The sequence below is a fragment of the Mus musculus genome, chromosome 15, assembly GCF_000001635.26.
Source record: "Mus musculus strain C57BL/6J chromosome 15, GRCm38.p6 C57BL/6J".
In the NCBI taxonomy this organism is placed as follows: domain Eukaryota; kingdom Metazoa; phylum Chordata; class Mammalia; order Rodentia; family Muridae; genus Mus; species Mus musculus.
Window position 1 is genome coordinate 9,703,071 of NC_000081.6, and position 25,993 is coordinate 9,729,063.

Consider the following 25,993-nt stretch of genomic DNA (forward strand, 5'->3'; position numbering starts at 1 on the left):
GAAAGAAAGAAAGAAAGAAAGAAAGAAAGAAAGAGACAAGATGTACATTTGGTTCCCCATAAGCATGTATAGTTTTCTTAACTTTACTGCAGTCTTAAATTCCTTGGATATCTACACGTCAGTGTTGTTTTGCCCACTGCCCTGGTCATTGCCATGAACTCCTTTTATGTGTCCATCCTCATAATTAATGCCTATCATCTATTCAATGACTGTCAGTGATGCACTAATCCCCTTTCATTCATTCCTATTTTCATTGTGTATTTGCTAACCTAGAAGCTAGCGATACTTGAAACCATAAGTGTTCCCATTCTGCACTCCATGGCTGTACCATTTTACCCAGAATCTGCATTCAAGAACACTGCTTTTATATCTTCAATTCTATGGGTGAAATGAAGTGTGACGGGGAGAGTTGGGGGATAAAATTAGTATGTATTGCTTTAATCTAATGCATAGTCCATTGGGCTACATATTTAACCTTTACCATCTAAAATGAACTTAATAAAGACAAAATAAGTTCATCAACAGCATCAGCATCATTACTTCATAAATTGAGGTATCAAATGTCTCCAGTGCTTAGAGATTAGAGACCAGAGGTCTACAGTTAGTTGTGAATAAAGTCCACTGTTTAATCCCAAAGGTTTCTGAATAACTTTCTAACAGGGAGGTGGTATTTCCATTTCCTTAAAACATTAGTGATTTCTTTGTTCTGAACTCTTAATATAAATATAACATAAAGTGGTATAAACCACATGTATTGTATACTTATATCAAATTATCATATTTATTTCATAAATATGTATAATTTAAATGTAAAATAACATTGAACTGAAAAAGTATACAGACTATGCAATTTTCATCCAAACTTTTATTATTTGAATAAAATACTATATGAATTTATGCCACTCTAAACCATAACCACTTTCTTTTCCATTTTTCCTATGAAACAATATACAATTGAGCTAACTTACTTTGAAAATTATCTTTTAACAATTGTTTTTGAAACAAAGGTAGACAGCTCATGAAAGAAAAATTCTAGCAAGGCATTCTTCTGACCCCTGCTTGCTCAATATATCACACTTAATTACTTTTAGACTGATCTAATATTACCATGAGCAACAAATAATAATGATGAGTACTCTAAGCAGGCAAAACTCAGTCATGTACATGAATTAACCCAGGAGAGAGTGTAAATGTAAATGTCTATTTTCATTAATAGGAGTTAAATAAAATGCCACAAATTAGCATTAAGAAAAAGAATTTATTATGATTTGTTCACCCAAATTATTACATATTAGTATGTACCTTATAATCTTCATAATCTTTGCTATCGAGTAAGTTCCTTTTCTTCACTTCTGCACGGTGATCCTCAGTGGGTTCTGTTTGTCCATGTGTAAGAGAAGTCTGTTCATATATGGGAATTCCACTAAAAAACAGTTCTTTCCAATCGTGCATCATCTTATGTGGAATAAGACTATTGAGACAAAAAGAATAAAGGAAGTGATCAATGAATAGTTCAGTGAAATACACACCTTACCTTAATCATTGGTCTTATGCTATATTTATATAGGTGACTGCCCTTAATTTGACTTAAACAGAAATGGTTATTTCAAACAATTTTAAGGATTATCACGTGTACAATGCCAGAATTACCAATATACATTAAACTTTTCTGTTACATGATAGGCACATAAGTAAACTGTTACCTTAAAGGAGCCTTGGCACCCATTTACTCTAGTCATTGCTTACAGGAGTAGAACGTTTGGCCATTTAAACCATGTCTTATGGTTGCAGTCATTTGCTACCAAAGGTGGGAATTAAGCCTTGGTTTTGGGGTCATGCTCATTGTTTTAGATAAACTGTTCTCTTAGAGCATGGACGGTAAGAATGGTTTGAAGAGCCAATAATACTAAGCAACATTTAATTCCAGATATTTTATGAGATACAAGAGCGATGCAATTCCTAGCCTCCGATAGCCAGCTCTGGGAAAAAGGAATTACGTAAATAAGAGGTTCAGCTGAGGATTATACAATGGGGGAAAGTAACAGTTTGACTTGACCCAATTTGTTGGTTTGAGAAGAAGCCTCGTTGAGGAAATGTCTGCTGGGCTGAAGCCTAGAGAAGGTACTCAGGACAGAGTGACCAGAAAACACCCTGGAGGGAGCAAAATGGGTGAGAGAGAGAGGCTGGCATGACTCCGACCGTGTCGCTAAAAGAAAAACAAACAAAATGGCTCATCTAGAGTTTGAAATCACAATTCAAAAATAAATGTATTTACAACATGGATGGATCTTGAAGAAATGCTACGTGAATAACCTTGATACAAAAGCACAGATACTTTATGCTTCCGTGAGTAGAATTTGCCTAGAAATGGTGTATTAGAGGATGTAAGTTAAAATAGAGACACTCAGGGGCTGGTAGAAGGGTTGTGGGGATCTGTTGATCATTGAGAACAGATGTAGAAACCTTTCTTGTTTAAAAGGCATGTGGTCGGTCAGTCAAATGTCTTGAAGAATCAGTTCTCATCCTATGCAGGCTTCGATTCTCTTTTCTCACTCCCTCACTTACCAGAGTGGAAAGCTAAAATCACCCGAGTTCCTTCTTGCAGTATTTTAACACTTTTCCTGAGGATTTCAGTATGACGTCTGCGGATGTTCTCTGGCTTTGTAATCACAATCCATTAAATTCCTCCACGTTATTTCACTCACAGAAAGACAAGACAAAAGGAAAAGAAAAGAAACACACACACACACACACACACACACACACACAGCTATCTGGCCTTACTGTCATTTTTCTCACACTCAAGGATGCAATGACAACACCAGACAAATGACTAAGGCAGAGATGCTTTATAAAGCTGCTTCTCTAGTCTCTAAGAATATTGATAACCTCTCAAGACTCCAGCCTCACACTCTTCCCCACTAGATCTGCTGAGGTTCCAGAGAACGAAAACCACTTGCAGTGGCTTCTGACCTGAATGTTCCTCTTTTCTCTTAACTGTAATATTCTCTCTCCTCTCTCTCTCTCCTCTCTCTCTCTCTCCTTCTCTCTCTCTCTCTCGAAAAATATATTTTAGTAATCACTAGAGAATTTCATACAATATACTGATCATTGTTACACCCCATATCTCTCCTGTTATATTTCTCCTACAACTCCTTCTCTAGACCATCACTCCCCATCTTATCTTAGCTACCATCCCTCATCAAAGAAGTTCCTCTTTATAGCAGGTGGAAACCATCACAGAATACCATACTAAAGGCAATACCAAGTTAAAAGCCCAATAGATATATCTTTATTACAACTCAGGCATCCTCAATATATTTCATGGTATGGATGTACCACAATTTAACCATGACTTCCTGAATGACATATGGATAGCTATCCATTTTAAATTATTACTGTATGGATTCTTGGAAGCATATATGCATAGGCTTCTGTGTCAGTATACATCTGAAGAGTTTTAGGAGAAATATCTGTATGGAAGTTGTACATTATGCTTTTTAAGAAACTGCCCTGCTCTTTTCCACATGGGATCCCCCAGATTTTACCCTTACTAATAGTGAGCAAGTGATTTTCTACATGTAAGTGCCAGAGGCATTTGCTGTCATTTTCCCTCATTTCAGACATTCTGATAATGACCTCTCACTGTGAGCTGTGTTGAAATTTCTCTAATGTCTAATGAGGTTGTACATTTTGTATGTATTGTTCAATATTATGTTTTTTCTTTCTTTGATGTATTTTCTAGTTTGGATTGACATTGTTTTATTTCTTTTCTGGTAAAAATTTTGTGTATTTCTTTCAGTTTTTAAAAATTATCTATTCTTTTCATGTTTTGTTAAATGAATACAGTGTATGTAGCTCAAAACCAACTCACCCCATACTCAAACTCATCGTGAATCTCTGCCCTCAAATTGTCCTCCCAAGTTCATTTCCTCTCCTCCTCCTCTTTCTCCTCCTCTTCCTCTTCCTCCTCCTCTTTTTCCTCCTCCTCCTCTTCCTCTCTTGTTTTTCTTTTTCTTCATAATCCACTGTCCTTATGCACACGGATAAAGGTTCAGCAGCTAGAGCATGGACAACCTACCCATGGGCATTGCTACTGAAACACCCTGCCTGAGGTTTCACCACTAAATGAGGTGCTTATTCCCATATGGTGTCTGCTGTAGGCTGGGAAGCCAGTAGTTTCTCTTCTGGTCAATTTAGGGAACACACATGTGAGCTACCATTCCTCTGCTCACGCGGCACTCTGATTCTTATAGTCTTTTTCAATGGGGTTGTTTAATTTTGTAAGAGTCCATTTTTTGACTTCTATCTTTTGTACAGAAAATGTTTTTTATTGTAATGGAGTACAGGTTGTCATGGTTTTCTCTTAAATCATGATTTTGATATCAAGTCTAAGGCTTTTTTGTCTATACATAGGTCAACTGAACATTTCTTTCACATGAAATATTTTATACTCTTTTACATTTCCACCTAGGACTTATTTTCATTGAATTTGTATATATTATGTGATAAGAAGTTCTCCTGCCTGTGATTATCCAGTTGTATCAGTATTATTTCCTACCATGGCTGTCTTTCTCTCATCAAATTACTTTAGAAAAATCACATGAGTGGTTTTGTAGTAATCTGTATTTGGGCTTCTCTAGTCTGATCAATTGATCTGTGTGTGAGCCCTTCTATCGACAGCTCATATTCCTCATTACTTCATTATTCTGTCAAATTCATTCTTTTCTGGTAACTTTATTTCCATATGAATGGAATAATAGTTCAGCTATATTTACAAAAAAAGGAGGTAATAGTGGCTTCATAAGGTGAATTGGAATTGTGGTCATTTTTTCTTCTCTGCAAGGCGTGTGTATAATTGTTTTGGAAATGAAGTTTAACTGTTATTTCTTCAAATGTTTGAGAGAAATCTTCAATAGTAATATCTGAACCTGAAAAGTCTTTTTGAAGATTTTTAAAATTACTAATTCAATTTCCTTAAGCGTTAAAGGCTTATATAAATTCAAGTACTTATTGAGCCTGCCAAATTTTATATAGGTGCTTTGTGGCATTTCTGTTTCTGAGAAATTATCTCATGTCTTCAGATAGCAAGTGAAGTGAGCTCAGTCATACACAGCATTGTCTCTTATCCTTTTGGTCCTTCATGGCTCAGAGTTTGTTTGTTTGTTTGTTTGTTTGTTTGTTTGTTTAATTTATTTTCAAGACAGGGTTTCTCTGTATAGCCCTGGCTGTTCTGGAACTCACTTTGTAGACCAGACTGGCCTTGAACTCAGAAATCTGCCTGCCTCTGCCTCCCGAGCGCCACCACTGCCCGCCCAGAGTTTATTTATTACTACCTTCCTCTTCACTGTTTATTTATCCCCCCTTAGTTTAGATTCCTCAGGTGGCAGTGGTAATGACATGAAGCTTATTATTCTTTTGAAAGAATTGGAGTATTTTACTGTAAATTTTTGCCAACACTGTTCTTTCTGTATCCCACAAGATTTCCTGTGTTGTATTTTCATTTCATCTTGTTCAATACATATTTGTATTTCCCTTAAGTCTTCCTGTTAGATCTGAGGGTTATTTATTTAGAAATGAGTTTTTAATTTCCAAGGGTTTGGAGTTTTTCTTCTCATCTTTTATTTGTTGATAATGTCATACAAAGAGTTTTGACCACATTCACTCCATCCCTAACACCTCTCAGCCTTCCCAACATTTGTGTTCTTTTTGATTTTCACCCTTATGTACAGTTTGTGCTGCCTGTACATATTCACTGGCGTGTGGCCGTCTGCTGACACATGAGTGACCTACACTGGTTTCTTTTTCGATTCCACTCCTCAAGGACCACACTCCATAAGTGTTTTAAAGTTGTTGAGGTTTGTTCCTGGTCAGGATTCTCTAGGGGAACATAACTGATGTTATTTCTGGTGATTTCCCTTGCTCTACAGTCTATTTTGTCTGATACTAATATAAAATCTTCTGCTTTATCTTGATTAATATGTCCAGTTTATATATCCTTATTTTTTTTACCTCTAATCAGCCTATATCATTGTATTAGAAATTAATTTCTTATAGATTAAAAGTTTGGTAATATTTTTATTCCCCATCACTGTTTTTAATTGGCATATTTAGAGATGAAATTATTATATGAATGTGAAGTCTATTAATTCGTATTTCATAGAGTTCTAATTCTTTGCTTGTTTCTTTCCCTGTTTATTATGGATTAAATGATTATTTTTGCAGATCATTTTTAATCTATCTGTAACATATCCTGTAGAGGTTACTTAGTGTGTATAACAAACATTATACTGTTCATATACAATTCATACATCTACTAGCATCATTTTACTGCTGACAAAACCAACCAACCAACCAACCAACCAACCAAAACACCAAATCAAAGAAACATGACCTTTCTCTGTTTCTTTATGTTCATCAGCTTGTAATGACAGGCGTCCTGTGTGCACATTGAGAAGTATACTTCACAGTGGTACAGTGCCCTTCAGATCTCCAGGTAACATGCCTTCTAAGGAAGAGAAGGGAATCCTCTTCTCACCTGTCCTGTTGTTTACTGCTTCTTTCTTCGCTTTGCCTAGTACTAATTTTCTTTTATAGAAGGACTTTCTTCCTAGTATGAAAACATCTTTTAGCCACCCACTGGAGAGGAGGCCAGCTGCCGGCAAATGCTCTAGGTAACCATGACTTAACACTGCCTATTTCTCCCTCTGTTATGGGAGGCTTCTTTAAAGCACTTATACATTTATTTTCAATTTTATTTTGGAGCAGTTTGTCTGCATGTATGTTTGTTCACCATACGTGTGGCTGGATACTACAGAGGTTACGAAAGGACACCAAATTTCATAGAACTGGTGTAATAGATAGTATGACTCACTCTTTGGATGCTAGGGGTTGGACCTGGGTCCTCTGTAAGAGCAAACAATGGTTTTACATTCTAAGCCATGGCTCCAGGCTCCCTTGATGGGCATTTTAGCTGAGTATATGATGCTGGGTTGAGAGTTCATTGCACTGACACTTCTGGATTCTCTGGATTATGGGAAGAAATCATCAGTCATTTGAAATACTTTGCTCTTGAGGTGTTTCTCTGGGGGCTTTCATGGTGCCCTCTTTCCAAAAATTTCACAAATTTAATTATGATATGCCTTTCTATGAACTTATTTGGAGTTTGTTTAATTCTTGAATCTGTAGATTGGTGAGTGTTGGCGAAGTTAGATAAATTTTCAGATATTATTGTTTTGAGCACTATCCCACTCCATTTATTTTCCATTTCCAGGACTGAAATACTATGTGTAATAGCTTGCATCTATCGTTATTTTAATATCCTATGGCTTGAGAGCTTGGTTATCAAATTGTGGCAGTATCTCATGGAGTGGAAGGAGCACTTAGGTGGTAGGGGCCTGGTAGGAAGTTAGGTCATGAGAGAACACTGGAACTCTAGCATCTCTCTTTCAGTTCCTTGTTGCCAGCAGACAACGGGCTTCTCTACCACATACTTCCCTTTCTACCTTGCACAGCCTAAAAGGAACAAGGTCAAACAATCATAAAATAAAACTTTTGAAACAAGGGTCAAAAGTAGAGGTTTCACCCTCATAAGGTATTCTGTCTCAATATTCTGAGCAGTGATAGAAGACAGATATGACAGTGGTAACTAGCTCCAGGACTGAACTCTGTTTATTTTTAAACCTACAGTCTGTTATTTACCTTGGGCAATTTACATTAGTCTGTCTCGTATTCACTGTGTCTTCTCTCTGTCCATGTTGTCCTGCTCTTGTGCTCGACCACTGAGCTCTTATTTTGGGTACTGTACTTTTAAATTATAAAATTTCTATTTAATAGTCATTTTTATTGCATCTCCATTCTGCGACTACATTTTCACATTTGTTTCAAGCAGCTTATAATTGTTCGCTGAGGCCCTTTGCCATGGCTGCTTAAAAACCTTAATTAGATAATTTCAAGACCTCTGTCATCTAAGTGTTGACATCTGCACTCATTTTCGAGGGTTGTTATAACAATCTACCACAAACTGGGTGGGGGAAAAGAATAGTAATTGGTTGTTCCACATAGTGTTGAAAGCTGGAATTTTTAATTCAAGATGTTGGTTAGCCCAGGTATCTTCTGAAAACCATGTTAAATCCTCTTTTACCTTTTCTTTTCTTTTTTTTTTTTTTTTTTTTTTGATGATATACTGGAAATATCACATGCTGCCTCTGTGGTAACATAGGGTCTTGCTGTGTATCTCAACTCTCTCTTACAATGATACCAGTTACACTGAATTATACATCTCACCATAATCTATCATATCTGTAATATTTCTGCTTCCAAACAAGATCACATTTATGGAGAATGCAGTTCAGTATACAACAGCATTATCCATTGTCTTTTCACTTTCTGTTTATGCTCTTTCTGGTTCTTGACATGATGGCCAACAATGACTTCTTTTTTGTCATAGCTTAGAATATTTTGCATCTCAATTTTGTTTGATTATTTTTGACAATGTTCTGGCAAAGGAGAGTGGAAATACTGTCTTGTTACTGGCAAGTAACAAGCCCCTAAGTGCCTCCCATGAGACATAAGGAATCAATGAATCACATTGCCACTTTTGGGAGGAGGTAGGAATTTTGCTTTCACGGAGTTTTCATCAGATCTACTGTAGAGACATTTGTATGTCTGGGGAATGTTTCTACTAGGTCTCCTCCAACAAGGTCACAGAAGACTGCAAATGTTTTCTGCCATGCTCAGCTGGGGACAAAAATCCATGCCTCCTGCTGGACCTCCCTGCTATCATCCTGATGAAAGATGTTACATTGCAAGGGTAGATGAGGGTTCCTACCCTTGTTGGCATGAGGAGAGGTGAGGCTACAATTTTACCTGTGGAATTTAGGTTGAAAACAGCCATTATTAGTTAAAAAGTTTTATTCTGCTAGCTTATATCTTTACTGGAGAATCAATACCATTAATGTGCCTAAAATCAAAAAGTCCAGGTCTTGTTTAGGAAATTTGAAGCCAAAATAAAATCCATGGGGGTCATTACTGCACAATCTGTTAGATCTGAGTGATCAGCCATCTCACTTTTCTCCATGTTTTCCTACCCTTCCCATGTGTGATTAAAAAGTAGGTGGTCTAAGTGTATTTAGTGGGAGGAGTAGGGATAAGTATATTTATTCTGCTATTCCCAAATAGAACTCAATTTGCAGTTGTGTCATAAAATGATGAACCTTTATTTGCTTATGGAGCTCCATGTCCAATTATGTGTATTTCTCCTTTCACATCTGATTTATCTCACTGTTTAATATTAAATTTTTTGGTCCTTATAATCCATTATTAGCTACTCTAATGGATTATGTCACTTTTCTCTTTGCTTCATTTATCACTTCTGCATACTTTTCATTGATGTTCTGCTTGAAATGTCAGAACATTTGAATTTATAACTTATAACATATGTAGTTCTATTACATAAAATACAATTTATAATATAACTTATAAGGGTATTATATTAAAACATTGCTTTTTAATTCCTTCATTTTTGAGTCAGTATAATTTATTTTCAGTTCAGTAGGTGTAACATATTTCTAACTCCAAAACAATGTCACTACGTGATTACATTTAATAAATGATAATTGTTACCTTGACAAGTGACAATTTAGACACTACCTGTGAATAGATGAAGATATGTCTTTACCCCAAATAATGCCAGATGTAATCCTTTTCAACCCTCCGCTTCTGATTCTCTATTCATACAATCTGCTCTGCCTATGTGATTGTGTCTGCTTTCCCTATCAATTCTGTCTCCTTTGCTTATCGATTGTGTCTGCTTTGTCTATAGATTGCCCATAGATTGTGTCTCCTTTGCCTGTCAATTGTGTCTGCTCTGCCTATCAATTGTGTGTGTTTGCTTTGCCTATTGATTGTGTCTGCTTTGCCTATCAATTGTGTCTGCTGTGCCTTTCGAGTATGTGTTTCTGCTTTGCGCTTACACCACTCTCACTCCTGCAGTGACGTTGTTGAGTTAATCATGCAAAGTGATACTTACTTATTTGTCAGCAACCTATAGTCTGCCACCTTCGTGCACAAATCTAGCATTTGATCCAAAATCTCTGCACATATCCCATAATGCTTCTTATAACGCTGTTGGGCTCTTTCCACAGAGATCTTTTCATGAATTTCCTTCTCCCTCAAGGTTTGTTCTGCAAAATCAATCTTGGCTTGTTTGGCAAGAGCCTAAGAAAGCAAGAATGAACTTTAAGTCACTATTGTTATGCCATTATTCATATGAAGATAATAGCATGCCAAAAATATTTAAATAGAATAAAATCCCCCTTTATATCAGGATTTAATTAATTAAGAATCAGTTCTCACTCCTTAATACTCTAAGTATTGCGTATGACAGCAAAGACAGTGCTAGAGAGACGCCAACAAAACACTATAGTGGAAAGTGGTATAGATGGTAAAAGATCACAGAGAAATACGTTAGTCCGGGTCAGATGGCAAGCATAGCTGACTGATGCTTAAACACTCGGTGACCAGGGCCCCTCCACCAGGAACATGCGCTATGACCACTGGATTTCCTGTTTCAGTATTAACTTGTGGACTGACTATATATGTGACTGATAGTTACTTGGTTATAGTGCCTTGAGATAACATACTTAACACATTCAAGTATGCTAAACCCCTTACAGCCTTAGCCTTTATAAAAGGATGACGTTCATTCATAGAAATGTCTATTCATAGAAACAGAAAGTAGTTAAATATGTAAATATCTTATCACCACTGTCTAGTGGATTGCAATTACTTTGTTTAACTTGTTCTTCACACAACACAAGGGCTAACCAAACCGAGAGTAACACGTTGCTTAAAGGGATTCCTCTCAGAAAACTCTACCAGCTGCTTCAGAAAGCATGCCATGTGCTAAGCTGCTTCACAAATACCATCTAACTCCTGTAACTTAACTCTTGTAACTTAGAAATAAGTGTAATTTTTGCAGGAACTGTCTTCAAATTTAAGCCCCAACTTGTGTGCAGAATTAAAGTTCAAGCATTTAAGAATCCCAACAAATTATTTATTCCATGCCCAGTTTTAATTTCTTCAAAGGAGGGATGTTAACAATTTTATTGTACCCAGAAAAATTAACTGAACAATTTCATCTGAATAAGTAGTTCTTAATACTGCTAATAAATTATAAGACTGAAGAAAATGGATTGTGATGTGAAGGCCATCATTTGTCTTACGGTGGCTGTCTTATTTTGCATGTTTGCTTTTAATTTCATTGGGTTGGAGGACCTCTAAGATCAGTCCGGTGTATTCGGACGATTCAGGAATGGCACTAGCCTCTTTCATTGCTGCCTTGTTTCACTTGGTAACCCTGCCGAGTGAGTAGAGGTGAGACAAGGAGCATTATGTCATGGTTTCACGATATCAAGAGGAGCTCAGACATGGAAGAAACTTGGCAGATGAGAATTTATGGTGACAATGACACCAAAATTGCTGAAGCTGGTTTGCCACAGGAACCAACACTCTGAAGGAAATGATGTAAGCTCCCTAGCAGCAACAGAACAGTTTCCACCCTGGCTGCTGGTTGTGCTGGTGCTGACTCCTGGTTCCCTCATCCTCCTTCATGCTTGCCTGCCTAGCTGCCTTCTTGCCTCCCTCCCTCCCTCTCTTCCTTCCCTCCCTCCTCCTCTCCCTGCATCCATCCATCAATCCCCCCTCGCTCTGATCCTTCCCTCTCTCGTCTGACTTCCTCTGTATCTCTCTTCCTCTTTTCCATCTGCCTACTTGGCCTCCCTAATATATCTTAACTCTGCCGTTAGCTCTGTGCTAGTCACCGTACAGTCTTATCATATCAACGTATGCAGCAGCCCGAAAGGAAGAAAGAGGAAATATAAGTCTGTGGATATTGTAATTCTTAATAGTGATGAGATTGGGCTACAGAGACCTACAGGAAGGCTCTGATCCTAACACTTTTGACTTTTAAACTATTGGTTTCTCTTTACATATGTGTAAGACTTACAGATAGTGTTCCTCTGTGGTTTTTGTAATAGTTTTATATGCATATAATGAGAATAGTGCAATTGTGCTTTGAAGCAAATGCTCAGAAATTTGTGATTAATTATTATTCAGAGCAGTAGGTGGCACCAAAATTTAAAATCAAGAACTACTGGTCTGGATGAAATGTGCTTCATCATGGTGTATCATAGAAGGAGCCAATAAGAGCTGGCCATGCCTGTATTTACCGAAAGAGCTCTCCTGTCCAGGCTCATTTAAGAGTTTTTTTTGTTTTGTTTTTGTTTTTTGTTTGTTTGTTTGTTTTTGTTTTTTTGACAGCACATGCAAGCTACCTAAAATGTTGAGCTCCATGTCTCTGTAATCAAGTTTAATAAACTGATAAGTATGAGTTCCCCAATGGGAAAGAGCCAAAAATCGAGTCAAGAAATCCATTGATTAAACAAACCTATTTTGTTACAGGAAAGCATACACAGGAAATTCAGGAGAAATATGATATAGGAAATGAGTAACACATTGGATATTTTGTTTTTTGTGTTTCAAAATAATATCCTAGTAGCATAGAACATACCCAGGAGACAGATCTTGGCTTCTAGGCACTGTTCTCATTGACAATAAACTACAATATCTCTGCCTTTCCATGGATTATTATAGTTTAGAGAAAGGAGCATTGCAATATAATATAGGCCTGTGAAGTTGTATTATACCAAAGAGTAATGAATTGTTTATTTAAAACGAATTCTTTCTTATTGAAAGAAAGCTTCTTCAAAGGTCTTGTTCTGCCTCAGAATAGTCTCCTAAAATAGCTCACACTAGTAACTTTAGAGATAGGCAAGTCCATTGGGTGTCTGGGGTAAAGACATTAATTTCAGGACATGAAAATTAGATGATCATCATCAGCCTTCTGTCAGCAAAACTATATCTGAAGAAATTGAAGAGATGTATTTTAGGTATTCAAGGAAAATAGAGATGAACCAAGTATTTCAAACTGACAAGCACGAACAGAGACACACACTATCATCAATATCTGAGAACTCTGTGAATATTAATACTGAAGAGTGTTTCCTGAGGAATCATTTGGAATTAGAACTAAAAAAGCAAGCAAAACTGGTGGGCAACAAGTGAACACAGAACTGGTTGCAAACATTCAATGCTTAGAATCAAGGCAGCTCATGGAGTATACACTATGCAGGGGCTGCCTCCTACCCTGCCAGTTAGAAACTGGTGACCAAATAGGATTTTTAATGGAGATTTTATTTACCGCTTCTCTATCAAGAGCATCCTGGAAATCCTTAAGTCGTCTTTCTTCAAATTGTTTCTCTCGGAAAATTCTATTTTGCCACAAAACTTCCTTCTCGTGGCGAACATGCATGAGCTGCACAGCAATCCTGCGCTCCTGCTGGGACTGGCGCATGAGCCGGTGAATGAGCTGCTCTTCCCGATAGGCCTCCTGTGAACATCAGCACAAGGGCCAATGATGTGCCAAAGTCAAGCTCATATTACCCAGTGGCTCAGAAGTCAGTTCGCAAATGTGAGGAAGACATAATCGTCATTTAAGTCTACTTTTGTCCTTTGATTTAACTTTGAACAGAACACTCACACACACACACACACACACACACACACACACACACACACACACTATTTAACCATAGAGACTTAATAGTAGATCTTTCTAGAAACTTTATGGTATAGAAACTTGCAATTGCTTCAAATAAGTTGTTAATTCCTCTAAAATTTAATGAAAACAAATTATGTGAGGTTTCAAAAAAGCAATGCAATTCTCAATTTAAAAGTATGTTTCCGGAAGTTTGGAAATTAGGTATATGCACGTCATTGTAACTACTTTTAGAAAGATGATTTGGGTAAATAAGGAACTGGCGTCTTTCTTGTGCAATAAATCAAAACCTAAGTTGGAACAATGGGATGGCTGGGTAAATGCTTTGTTAAGTTTCAGTTTGAAGAACTATAAGAACCTTCACATGAAAGCTAAGTGGGAAAGATTTTGTTGTTGTTGTTGTTGTTGTTGTTATTGTTGTTGTTGTATTATAAAAGTAACTCATGCCTCAGAAACTAAGACACCAGCTTTCCCACTTGCTCAGGTAACTTTTAACCAGTTCCATAACTGACTGTTTTGGAGGGATGGGCCACAGTACTATTTAAGAATAACTGAGTAGCTCAGGGTCATTGAGCTACTAATGAGGGTGCTTTGAAAATTGACAAGTAGGGATTTTGGTTTTTGTGATGTGAGAATTTATCTATGAGATCCGACTCAGAGTGACAGACGACAGGTATATAAAATACTTGCTTGTATAAACACAAGGCCATGTATTCTGAAGTTGTAGGCAATGTTCATGTAAACTAACATCACAGAGCTCACCTCCTGTGCTTCATGGGCCATTAGCTGATCCATCAACAATCTGCGTCGTCTTTTTTCCCTTTGCTCGCGTGCGAAAGCGTCTTCTTCTAGGCGTTTCTGGATCTTTTTAATGTAGTCATCATCTGAATAAGTGTTGAGCAGTTCTGCAGTTGTCTGGTCTGTTGTTTCTAAAGAAGTCTTGGATACACTAAAGGTAACAGATTCTTGTTAGATTTTAACACAGTGTGATCACATGTCCCTTCTTTGAAATATTAAAGACTCCTGGAGAAAGCTGCTCTGAATTCTTTGTTAATTTGTGAGTACAAGCATTGGATAAATGTGGAAGCTGTAGCTTATTGCTGATTCCAGTTTCTTTATGTCACTTTTAGATCTGTCCCTCTGAGATCCTTAGCATAGCTTCTTTTTTTCCTTAAGCTTATCTCTTCTCAGATCTCATGCTCTGCCATCTAAATAGAGGCTGGCTTCTCTCCTGCATCTTTCCACTGGCCTCTAGTTTCTCCTGTTTTAAGTCAATAGTAGGTAAACTGTAGATAATCTAATGTCAGGGCAGATGCCTCATGACAATATACTAGATATGGAGAACACAGTTCCTCTGTGGATGGTCCCATCTACAGCTACTCTGTTCTCCCTCACAATGGTGCAGGCTACTCTAGGTCCTCCCAAATGGGCATATGGCTTCCTAGGGCAGTGTCCCAGTCTTTGCTAGGAACTTAGCAGCTGAAAGTTGGCCCTACCTTCCATGACTCAGCAGAGGTCTGACCTTGCATCAGCACAGGTCTTCCCAAAAGATGAGCACCAAAGTTCAGTGAAATAAATGGTCCCTCAGCATGAAATTCATAGCCCTTTGAAATTTATCATTAAAAATGAAAGAAACATTTTGTGTGTGTAGCAACTGAATAATCAATTCTCATCTGCATGTCTTTAAGTAGCCATTAGAATGGCACAGTAGAGCTGTATAAAATATATAATAATGATACTTGCCAAGGAATAATGAGTTTATGTTATGAATTATCATTTTTACATTTTCACTAGCACATTTAATTTAGACTATAAGAGAATTTATTTCAAAAAACAAAAATGCATGTTACTAATGTGTCATAACTAAACAGTCATCAATGTTTACATAGGCAGAAGTCCTTCTACAAAAGCAAGTTTTGTGTGAGATTCATACATAGTTGTCACATAGATCCTATGAGATTCTAGATCATAATTTGTAGGCTTGTTGCTCCCAGATAAATTTTGAACTCATGAGACATTCTTTTCTTGTTCTCTGCACAGTTTGTGGGCTAAATTTCAATAATATTTTCAATAACAAGAACATTATTATATTTATATCAATATTTTATTTATTAAATAATATATTAAATGTTCATTTTAATTAATTTTATTTTAAATAATAAATGTTAATCTTTATCAAATACCAGTTATTAAATATTAAAATATCATTTATTTTTATTGGTTATTTTATTTATTTACATTTCAAATGTTATCCCCATCCCAGTTTCTCCTCCACAATCCCCCTTATCCTCCCTCCCCCTGTCTCTATGAGAGTGCTATGCCACCTGCCTACCCGCTCCTGCCTCAGCGCCCTAGTGTTCCCCTATCCTTGATCATCAAGCCTCCATAGGATCAAGGGGCTCCCCTCTCAGGGATGCCAGATAATCCTCTGCTACATATCTAGCTGGAGCTATGGGTATCCCTGTGTACTCTTTGGTTGGTGGTTTAGTCCCTGGGAGCTTTGGGGAGGGGGGTCTCGTTGGCTGATATTGTGGTCTTCCTACGAAGTTACAAACCCCTCCAGCTCCTACATTCCTTCCTCTAACTTCTCCATTGTGGTCCCCACACTCAGTCCAATGTTTGACTGTGTATATCTGCATCTGTATTGGCCTGGCTCTGGCAGAACCTCTCAGGGGACAGCTATACCAGGCTTTTGTCAGCAAGCAATTTTTGGCATCAGCAATAATGTCTGGGTTTGGTGTCAGAAGATGGGATGGATGCCTAGGTGGGGAAGTCCCTGGATGGCCTTTCCTTCAGTTTCTGCTCCACTCTTTGTCACTGAGTTTCCTTTTGACAAGAGGAATTCTGGATTAATATTTTTAAGGTGGGTGGGTGGCACAATTCCTCAACCGGGGACCATGCCTATCCACTGGATACAGTCTCTATAGGTTCTATCTCCCCTTGGTTGGTATTTCAGCTAATGTCTTCCCTATTGGGTCCTGGGAAACTCTTGGGTCCCTAGCATCAAAGGGGGGGCAGTTCAGATACAGGAGGAGATGGGGGAAAAGTACAGAGGGTCAGGAATTTGTAGGTGTGTAGCAGTGGGGGTAGCCATATTATTAGATCTGTAACAAAACTGAATCACAATAATACTTTCAAATGCTAGTATAAAACACTAAGATTCTAAGTATTTTATCCACAGGTACCCCAGGCCTGGTTGCAATCTGTCACTTGGAGGAATTAAGGATAAACTGTATTACAATTCAATACACTGAAGGTCAAAAGCAGAGCTGATTTTAGCTTATTGAGATTTAATACAGTCATGGTGGTCCAGAACTGTAATCTCAGCAATTGGGAGGTAAAGGTAGACTAATTTCTGTGAGAACATTTCCATCCTGGTTAACATTAGTGAATTTCATGCCATCCAGGACTACATGGTGGACTCCCATCTCCAAAAGTAAATAAGCAAACCATTTGGGACAGTTGCAAAAACATTTTTAAAAGGTTAGTATAATTACACATCTGTGGAAATTCAGGTGATCATTCAGTAAAATTCTTATTATTCTTTTATCTAAATGTATTATTACAAAGGTTCTATCCTAGATTAAATATAGGCTAGCAGCTTCCTAAAGTTTATGCTGCCAAAAATCTAGTTCATGGATTTTGTGTTAATAATGAGTCAACCTATTCACTCCTTCATCCACCTGCCCATGCATCCATCAGCCTAATAGCTATCAAAGACTCCCAGTGGAAGGTACAAATGAGATGGAAATGTGGCATGCCCCAGTTCAAGCATTGTGTTGTAACTATAAATACATATTAATCAAAATACATTAATCAAAACTTAAAATTATATTGGATGACATAAAAATGCTGGGTATGGTGATTAGATTGTTTGATTTATGTCTGTGCATCAAGTTATCACACCATATTAAGTTATAAAGCTAAAATGATTAAAAATACATTCTTAAAAATAAATTTCTATGGTAATTTAATTCAAAGTACATTCATTGTATTATATGTGTGTATCTTGAAAACAGTGGTTGTATTTTATTGATATCTGATTGTTTACCAAACACTTGTAGGGACTAATAAGTTCTATGCTGTAATTAGCAGTGTAGAAATGTTGTCAAATATGTATTTAGAGAATTACGTGGTAAATGTTTTTAAACAAATGCCAAAAATAGAACATTCAATGAACCTCAGCTAAGTAAACAGATGGATATTTATTATTCGCTTTGTTGTTTGTTTGTTTGTTTTAAACACCAAATGGACAGCATACATGTTAGGGGGCAGCCATGGGGCTTCACATTGCTAGAAGTAAAACTTTCCATTTTTCCACAAAAGGAAAAGAATGGGCTTTGCTGTGACATCACTTGTCTCTAAAGGGCTTTTCAGGTCTGGGCAGTGAAAGAGGCAGCTACTAAAATTGTTGTTTGGGTTCATGCTGTCTGTACATAGGTATTCCCCCCTCCTCTTTCTTTCTCTCTCTCTCTCTCTCTCTCTCTCTCTCTCTCTCTCTCTCTCTCTCTCTCTCTGAAACACACACACACACACACACACACACACACATATACCACATACACCACACACACACCACATACACCACACACACACACACACACACACACACACACGGTGGCTATTAATTTGAGAGTGAGGGAAATGGGAGGAAGTAGAGCTAGGGTACCTGGGAAGGGCTGGAGGGAAAAATAGGAAAGAAGAAAGTGGTGTAGTTTAACAATAATTTTAAAATATATTATGAAACTTTTAACACTGTAACAAGCTAGTATTAAATTTCTAGATGATTCCAGAACATTCTCACCTAAAAACTCAAAGTGAATTTAAAAGATAGTTATAGAAAGACTTTAAAAGGTCTATCATCTAATAACTTTTCTCTGGATTGAGCCTTCAGCCCCCTGACATCCTACACTGCCACTCTGAGATGTTGGACTCTCCATTCTATGCCCAATTCCAAGTTCCCTTGGAAATCTCTGGAGAGATTAAATTGAGCCTTCTGGGGAAACATCAACAACACTAAAACCAAAATCAAAAACAAAACAAACAAACAAACAAACAAAAACCAGAAAGGAATAAAAAAAATGAAATAGCCCACACAAAGGAACTCCCATACTCGTGGATCAGCAGAATCAATATATGAGAGTGGTTACATTACATTATCAAAAGCAACATACAGTTTCTGGATGGTTACCACCAAAGTTCCAGTGGCATTCTTCATAGAACTAGGAAAGATTACAATGTTCATGAAGATTCGAGATACCCAAAGCAATCTGAGAAAAAGGAGATATTCTAACAGTATTTTAATACCTGATCTCAAATTACAAGTCAGAGGTACGGTAACAGATCCACCATGATAAGGCACATAAACAAATAAGCATAGTAGGATAAAATATAGTATTCAGAAATGGATGCATGCAGCTACAGCCACTTGGGTTTTGATGAAGGCACAAAGCTTGTGCTGGAGGAAAGATGGTCTCTTCTGCAAATACTGCTAGCTCAACTAAATACCCACACGGGAAAGAGTCAGACATCAAAAATAGATCAAAGAGTGTAATCTAAGACTCAAAAATGTGAAATTACCAGGGTAAAAGTAAAGGTAAGAATTCACTTTCAAGGACTCAGTAGTCCAGGAAAGAGCAGCCACAACTGACAAATGGGAATGAATGAGTCTCAAAAGCTCCCATGTGGCAGGAGAGACAATAAATGATGAAGAGACAAGGACAGCGTTGCTGATCTTCCTTGTCACCTATGTACTTTGGAGTATTCTGCTTTTAAAAGACAGAGACAAAGATGACAAAGGCCATGCAGATCGAGATAGGGCATCTGGAATTTGTGCAGAGGGTAGGAAAAGGGAAATATGAATATTTTCCATTTTATTGAATTTTTTCAATATCTGACCATTCTACTACTTGTTTTCTGATTTCACTCCTCCCTGGACTCTGAATTCCCTCACTCAGAACCATTGAACTGGAACTGAAGTGTGTTGTTGGCTTGGGGGAAGTCTCCCTTCATATGGAATTCTTTCACATTCTGGAAGATGTAAATTAGATAATTTCTATTTTTATTTTTTCTCTTTTTTATTGGATATTTTATTTATTTACATTTCAAATGTTTTCCCCTTTCTAGGTCTCCCCTTCAGAACCTCCTATGCCATCCCCTCTCCCCCTCCCTGTCTCTATGAAGGTGCTCCCCCACCCACTTACTCATTCTCCCCACCCTGGCATTCCCCTACACTGGGACATCAAACACCCTCAGGTCCAAGGACATCTACTCCCACTGATGTCCAACAAGGCTATCCTCTGCCACATATGTGGATGGAGCTATGGGTCCCTCCATGTGTACTCTTTGGTTGGTGGTTTAGTCCCCAAGAGCTCCGGGGTGGGGTAGGGCAGGGTGTCTAGAAAACCCTACACTGCATCTAGAGGAGTAATATTTAATAGGCCATATTCAAGGACCTACAATAAGAAATAAATGGGTATGGAATATATCCATATTTCAGTAAATGAAACTATTAAAGGGGCACAATTTACAGAAGAAACAAAATTGCATAACAATTGGTAAGAAACCACATTCAATAACACTTTATTGCTATAATCTGTAATAAATACAGAGAACCTGACATGAAAGGAACCAAACTAAAGTCCAACCAAGGCTTTCTCAGGGTACTTTTAAATTAGTGGAACACTTTTAGTAAATGTTAAAAAATGGATGTGAACTCAACAAAATTAGCAGCCCAGAAAAATAAACTGACTTTTCATTTCCTGATACCCACATTTGCATGGCAGATCAAAGTTGCTAATGGATAGATAATCTGAGTTTTAAGTCATGTTACATAAACTATTCGTAAATATTCAGAGGTTCTTCATAGCACTGACTATGTGTTTGAGAAGGAAAACATACCCTACCTTTCTTTAATTTGGAGATCCTTTTTAATTAGTGCTTCAAATTTCTTAATCTCATTGGCCACGTCCTTTAAAGAAAATTCACCATCAGTTTTCTGCCTTGAAAAGACACTGAGAAATTTCACCATGTTCAATCAGTTTCAAAAGGTGACTCATAGTACTAATTCAAAATAATTAAATGCCAAGATAAGACAAGCTGAAATACTTTTATAATTGTGATTCGTTCTCTTAGATGAGGTTACCCTAAAGCAATATAGAAATTGTCTCACCCAAATCACTTATTTCATGATTCTCTCCTGTTGTTTCAAAAATGTGTGTGTGTGTGTGTGTGTGTGTGTGTGTGTGTGTGTAGGAGGACAACCTCCCATTTCACTTCTTTCTTCAATCTTGTTTTATTCAGGGTCACTTGTTTTATGCTGGGAATTATACTGTCTCTGCTCCCATCTCAAAACATGTGTACTGGATTACAGACACGTTTGCTTATTGGTGCAGTTTGTTTAACCATAAAGCCATCTCTGGAGAAGGAAGAGTCTCATTTTAATAGTGCACCAAAGGATGCTAATGCAGTTGACACTGATCAGAGTCCAGGCACATGTTTTTAAAATATAAATATTTCTTACAGGTGTATGTGTTGCCTGTTTTAAACACTTCCTATGCAACCTAACTTACTCTATAACCTTTTTCTCTAAATAATTTCAGCTTGTGCTTATGTACCACAAAACTTTATTATAAATCTTCAAAAACTCAGGGAAATTTAGTTGCTTAATAAAAAAATGGAGGTAGAAAAGTATGTGGATAATATGCTTTAAAATCCAAATCTAAAATATTTTATTAGAGTTTCATAAATGGTACATAGATCAATACAAAATACTATGGGCTTAGGGATGAGAGATCTTGGTCAATGTCTCCTTAACCAGCACCCATCGGCTACAGTAAAATATATCAGCATCTAGATTTCAGTCCACTTTACAGTTATAAAGGAAGGCATTAATACAGAACTGAGAGGACACAAGTCAATAAAAAGTGAAGTAACAGCCCATATCTTGAGTGATGGTAATTATTGTTACCTTTCTTAGGTCAACAAAGAATGGAAGCAATCAGGAGTTACCATCACAGCATAGTATTACTTTCCCATGACATAATTAGATTTTATCCTATTGGAATGTTGACACTTGGTGTGGTCTAGTAAACTATATCTCCAGTGCATGTATTTTAATTTAAAATGTTTTAACAGCAACAAGCCAATTAACATTTCTGGGATTTATAAGAAGCCACATTGCATGGTAAAGAAGAACGGTGTGTTCCCGACAATTACCTAACTTAGTAGACTAACTATAAACACAGGAGTCCAAGTAGAAACCCCAACATTGGGAACTTGATCTCCCTGGGCTCAAGCTACATCCTGCTACTAAGCAAACAAGAGTTTTGAAAAGAAAATAAGAACCTTTGGAAGGTCTCTCCTGCTCACTGCAGAGAGGGCATTTCTCTATGAAGAGAAACACAAGACAAGTGACTGTCACTTACCTCTGCCTCCTTTTTCTTTTTCATCAGTTTTTGAGCCTCAATAGCTTTCAAAGTACGGTTGGATTCAGGCTTGGGGATCTGTATAATGGCTGCCTGGATTTTGGCCATTATCTCATTTTGTCGTCTTCTGTTTAAGCGTTGCTGAGTATGGCATACACATTAATTTATTCATTCAGCTTGTCAAAATAATAAGAATGTAACATATATACAGATACACAAATATGTAAGTTATCTGTTGAAAATTTCAGAACTTCGCGATTAATAAATGCACAAGGTGTCACAATTGTGTACTATTAGAAAGACAATCGGCACTATTTACATTGAAAATTGTGATGCTAAACACAACATTGATATGCTAAAATTATGACTAAATAATGTATGTATTGCCATTATGTGCATTGGTACAAGAATAGTCATGCGCTTTAAATGTAAAAATATTATAGTTCTTTATCAATGCACATTCATGACCAGCCCAAATATGAGAATTCTTTCTCTCAGGAAACCCCCAAGGACTCTATAGATCCAATAGCTGCCACTAGGAAAGTCAACTTCTCCAAACCAATCTACCTACACATGATTTCAGGAGCAACCTCAACTACTGGACTGACACCAAAATACAAAGCATGGTGGGATTATATCTCAAGACAGGCAGTACTGAGTTTAAGGACAATATAAAAAGAATGATATGATTGAAAGAGAAATGTCTAAAATATATATTATTAAATATTTTAAAACTAAACATCTAGCTGGACGTGGTGGCACATGCCTTTAATCCCAGCACTTGGAAGGCAGAGGCAGTGGATCTCTGAGTTCGAGGCCAGCCTGGTCTACACAGTGAGTTCCAGGTCAGCCAAGGCTACATAGAGAAACCCTGTCCCAAAAAAACCAAAAACCAAAACCAAAAAAAAAAAACCAAAAAAACTAAACATCTTATGAAAATGATAAATGTCTTTATTACTAAAGCATTGTATTAGAACTGAATTCCTTAATTTCTATATCCAAGGAAAATTAAATTACAATGCAGAAGTGATCATTTTATCATTTCTATTTCACTTTCTAAAAATGTGAATTCCTACTGCATTGCCATATGTTTATTTCATGTGGATTTCTATTTCATCGCCTTATGTTTATTTTCTTTTCAGCCAAAAAGTGGGAGTGGGTGGGTAGGGGAGTGGGGGGGGGTATGGGGGACTTTTGGGATAGCATTGGAAATGTAAGTGAGGAAAATACCTAATAAAAATATTTAAAAAAGAAAGAAAGAAAGAAAATGGGGAAACCACAGGCAGGCTTCGTCACTTGTCTTGTTTATTTCCTATGGCCATGTTTCACAATCTCTCTCCCATATAATTCACAATATCCTACACTCCTTGACTTTTTTTTTCTTTTGAGGTTTCCTGCATTATACTTGGCTTTTCACACCTGAACTAGTTGGTTCAATGCACATGAGTCCCAGTTCTTGACCTCAACATAGACATTGCACTTAGAATGCCCTGTCTCTGCTATGTAGAAGCACTGAAGAATGATTCTGTCCTCTGGAAACTAACAGAAGAAGAACCTCACTCCATCCAGGATATATTATCTTCTTGACATACTAATCAATTTAAAAAGCAAGTTTCAAATATAACAGGGAGAGCAATAATTCCATTGCCTGTAGTTAGCACACTCTCTGCATCTGGCCATTTGAAATTCTCCTAAAAGTCTTTAATGATTTGATGATGTTTTTCCTCTCATGTCTTTAAAGACATAGATCATTAAAGACTTTTTTTTTTCAAAGAGGTTTTTAGAATCAGCAGCAACTTACACAAAGCAATAGCTAAGGACAGTGAAGATAAGATGTTTCACATAGTTGGATAGGGAAGCAATCAGAGAAATAACCCCCTAAAATAAATGTAGCAGGATATAGAGACCGGGGCATTGCAGAGAATGGGACAGAATGGGGCATGGGGGAAGTGTCCCTCCTGTCTTCCACAAGGATGTAAGGGTTGAGCTCCTTTGGCCAGTAGGGTAGCTAGTAGCAAATTCTTTCCCAAAGGAACTGAGGACAGATTTCATCCAGTGAAAGAAAGTTGTCCTATTAGGTAGTTGATAGCGCTCAGCCACAGGTGCAGGGAGAGTGAGTGTGAAACAAGATGGGAGGGAGAGAGGGTCTGGTGAGGCAAAGCAAGGTCATGCATCATGCCATGCAATCTATCCATGCTGCTGCGTATGCAATGTGTGCTTACTACAGGCAGAAATAACCACCAGGTATACTAGGTACTAATGAATTTTCAGGAAGAAAATAAATGATCTATGGAACCTTTTCGATATTAAAGTGTCTTTGCTCTTCCTCAAGTTTTTGAATTTTTTCAAACTTCTCAAAATTCATTCGGGCAAGATCTTCTTTCATTTGTTTACACTTTTCTTGAAACCTGCATGTAACCCGCATCAGATTGAAATCGGTTTGCCGTGGTATCAGGTTTTTAAGTCTCTAGGTGAAGAAAGCATTTCAAAGGTTTTGGTTACTGGAGACTAAAAGGTATGCTGGCATAGCAATCATATATATTTTGTATTGAATATGAAGTTTATACACATAATCACTTTTGATAATTATATTAAAAACTATGTCATTTATGTTAACCACTAAAATCTTTAATTGTGCATTGACAACAAAAATGATATTTATGTTCATTCTTACAAAATGGTGTCATATATATTTACATTTTGCCTGCTCTTGACTTCCTTCCTTTTTCCTTAATCAAAGACCTCTTTCCTTTTGGTCCTCATACCACATCCCGTTCTTCTCCAGTCTTTTCCTCCACTAACTGTTGTCTCTCTTTCTATAATATGTGTGATATACCTCCCTTTAACTCCTATTCCCCAGCTACTACTTGACTGTCTTATCTCCATGAGAAGATATTCTGTGCTCTCTTTCGCCCCATCTTTAAATCACTATGATAAATACCACGATACAGAAACATTTTTTTTCCTTCCTAGCATGCAAACGTGAAGTTCATGGAGGCTTTCTCAACGTCATCTCTGTGCAAGCACTTGGGATAAAATCGGGACTCAATAAATGTCTATACAATGTATAACTGACTCTGGAAGCCCTCACGGCTCATTGTACATTGTCTTTACTAGGCTACATAAAAGTCCAGTGTCATGGCAGGCAGAAAAAGAAATCATCCTCACCTGTACAGCTGGGAGAAGAGAGAGAGACGTTTCTCAGTGAGTGACTCGAGTCAACCAAGCTGGACATTGAGGAAGAATCCAGCACCGAGCTGCTTAGCTTTTTGCCTAATCTGCCTGCCCGTGATTTCTCAGTTTACTTTGGTACCAGACTAGTACAGGTATCCAATTAAAGTAGAGCAGTTTGAAATTGGAGTTAGCAAACTAAAAAGTGCTAACAATTCATCAAAACACATTTTTCCTGAATATTTGCAATGCTCAAGTATTTTCCTAGGCATCAGAGGCACCCACATCTTAAGAACAAGTGGCAAGCTGATGAGGAATGGGTAGCACCAGGAGATTAACACCAAGGCTCCACTTATTTCAAGGAAGAGTCTGTGTGAGCTGGGTAGACAGAGAAAGATGTTTGGGGAGGAGGAGCTACAGGATTAGGATGTTTGGGTGGGAGAAAGGGCAAGAATAGTCTAGACATAGTCAAAGATACCCAGTCAATAAACACAAGAAATTGCCTTTGTGCTGAGCAGTACAAAGAAGTAATTTTGAAAGTGTTTGGTGAGTGACTGGAGTTTGCCATCAGATGGGGATACAATGTATATAAAGCTGAAGAGCCCTATGATCTAGCAGAAGGTCTGATGTCTATAGATAGCAAGTTGCTGCAGTGGCCCCTGAGGAAGTCTTAGGCAACATAGTAGCAGGAAAACATGCAGAGGAAAAGAGCAGGTATGAAAAGTAATGGTATATATAAAGACTAGGCAGTTATGTTTACAGATAATTCATGAAATTA

The 25,993-nt window shown here is 37.4% G+C and overlaps 1 protein-coding gene across 3 annotated transcripts in view; it reads right to left on the reverse strand.

Moving 5' to 3' along the window:
* Positions 1-25,993, reverse strand: part of Spef2 (sperm flagellar 2) — a 170,676-nt gene that overhangs the window by 124,878 nt on the left and 19,805 nt on the right. The window contains exons 4-10 of one of the 3 annotated variants that reach the window (NM_001305042.1): positions 24,341-24,511; positions 22,045-22,185; positions 20,524-20,588; positions 14,381-14,567; positions 13,262-13,450; positions 10,031-10,218; positions 1,303-1,471 (exon numbers count right to left, since the gene is read on the reverse strand). In NM_001305042.1, the coding sequence (NP_001291971.1) occupies positions 1,303-1,471; positions 10,031-10,218; positions 13,262-13,450; positions 14,381-14,567; positions 20,524-20,588; positions 22,045-22,185; positions 24,341-24,511 (1,110 nt within the window). Of the gene's footprint in view, positions 1-1,238; positions 1,472-10,030; positions 10,219-13,261; positions 13,451-14,380; positions 14,568-20,523; positions 20,589-22,044; positions 22,186-24,340; positions 24,512-25,993 lie in introns of those variants that run through there. The other 2 variants (NM_177123.4, NM_001305044.1) reach the window with 2 other exon arrangements.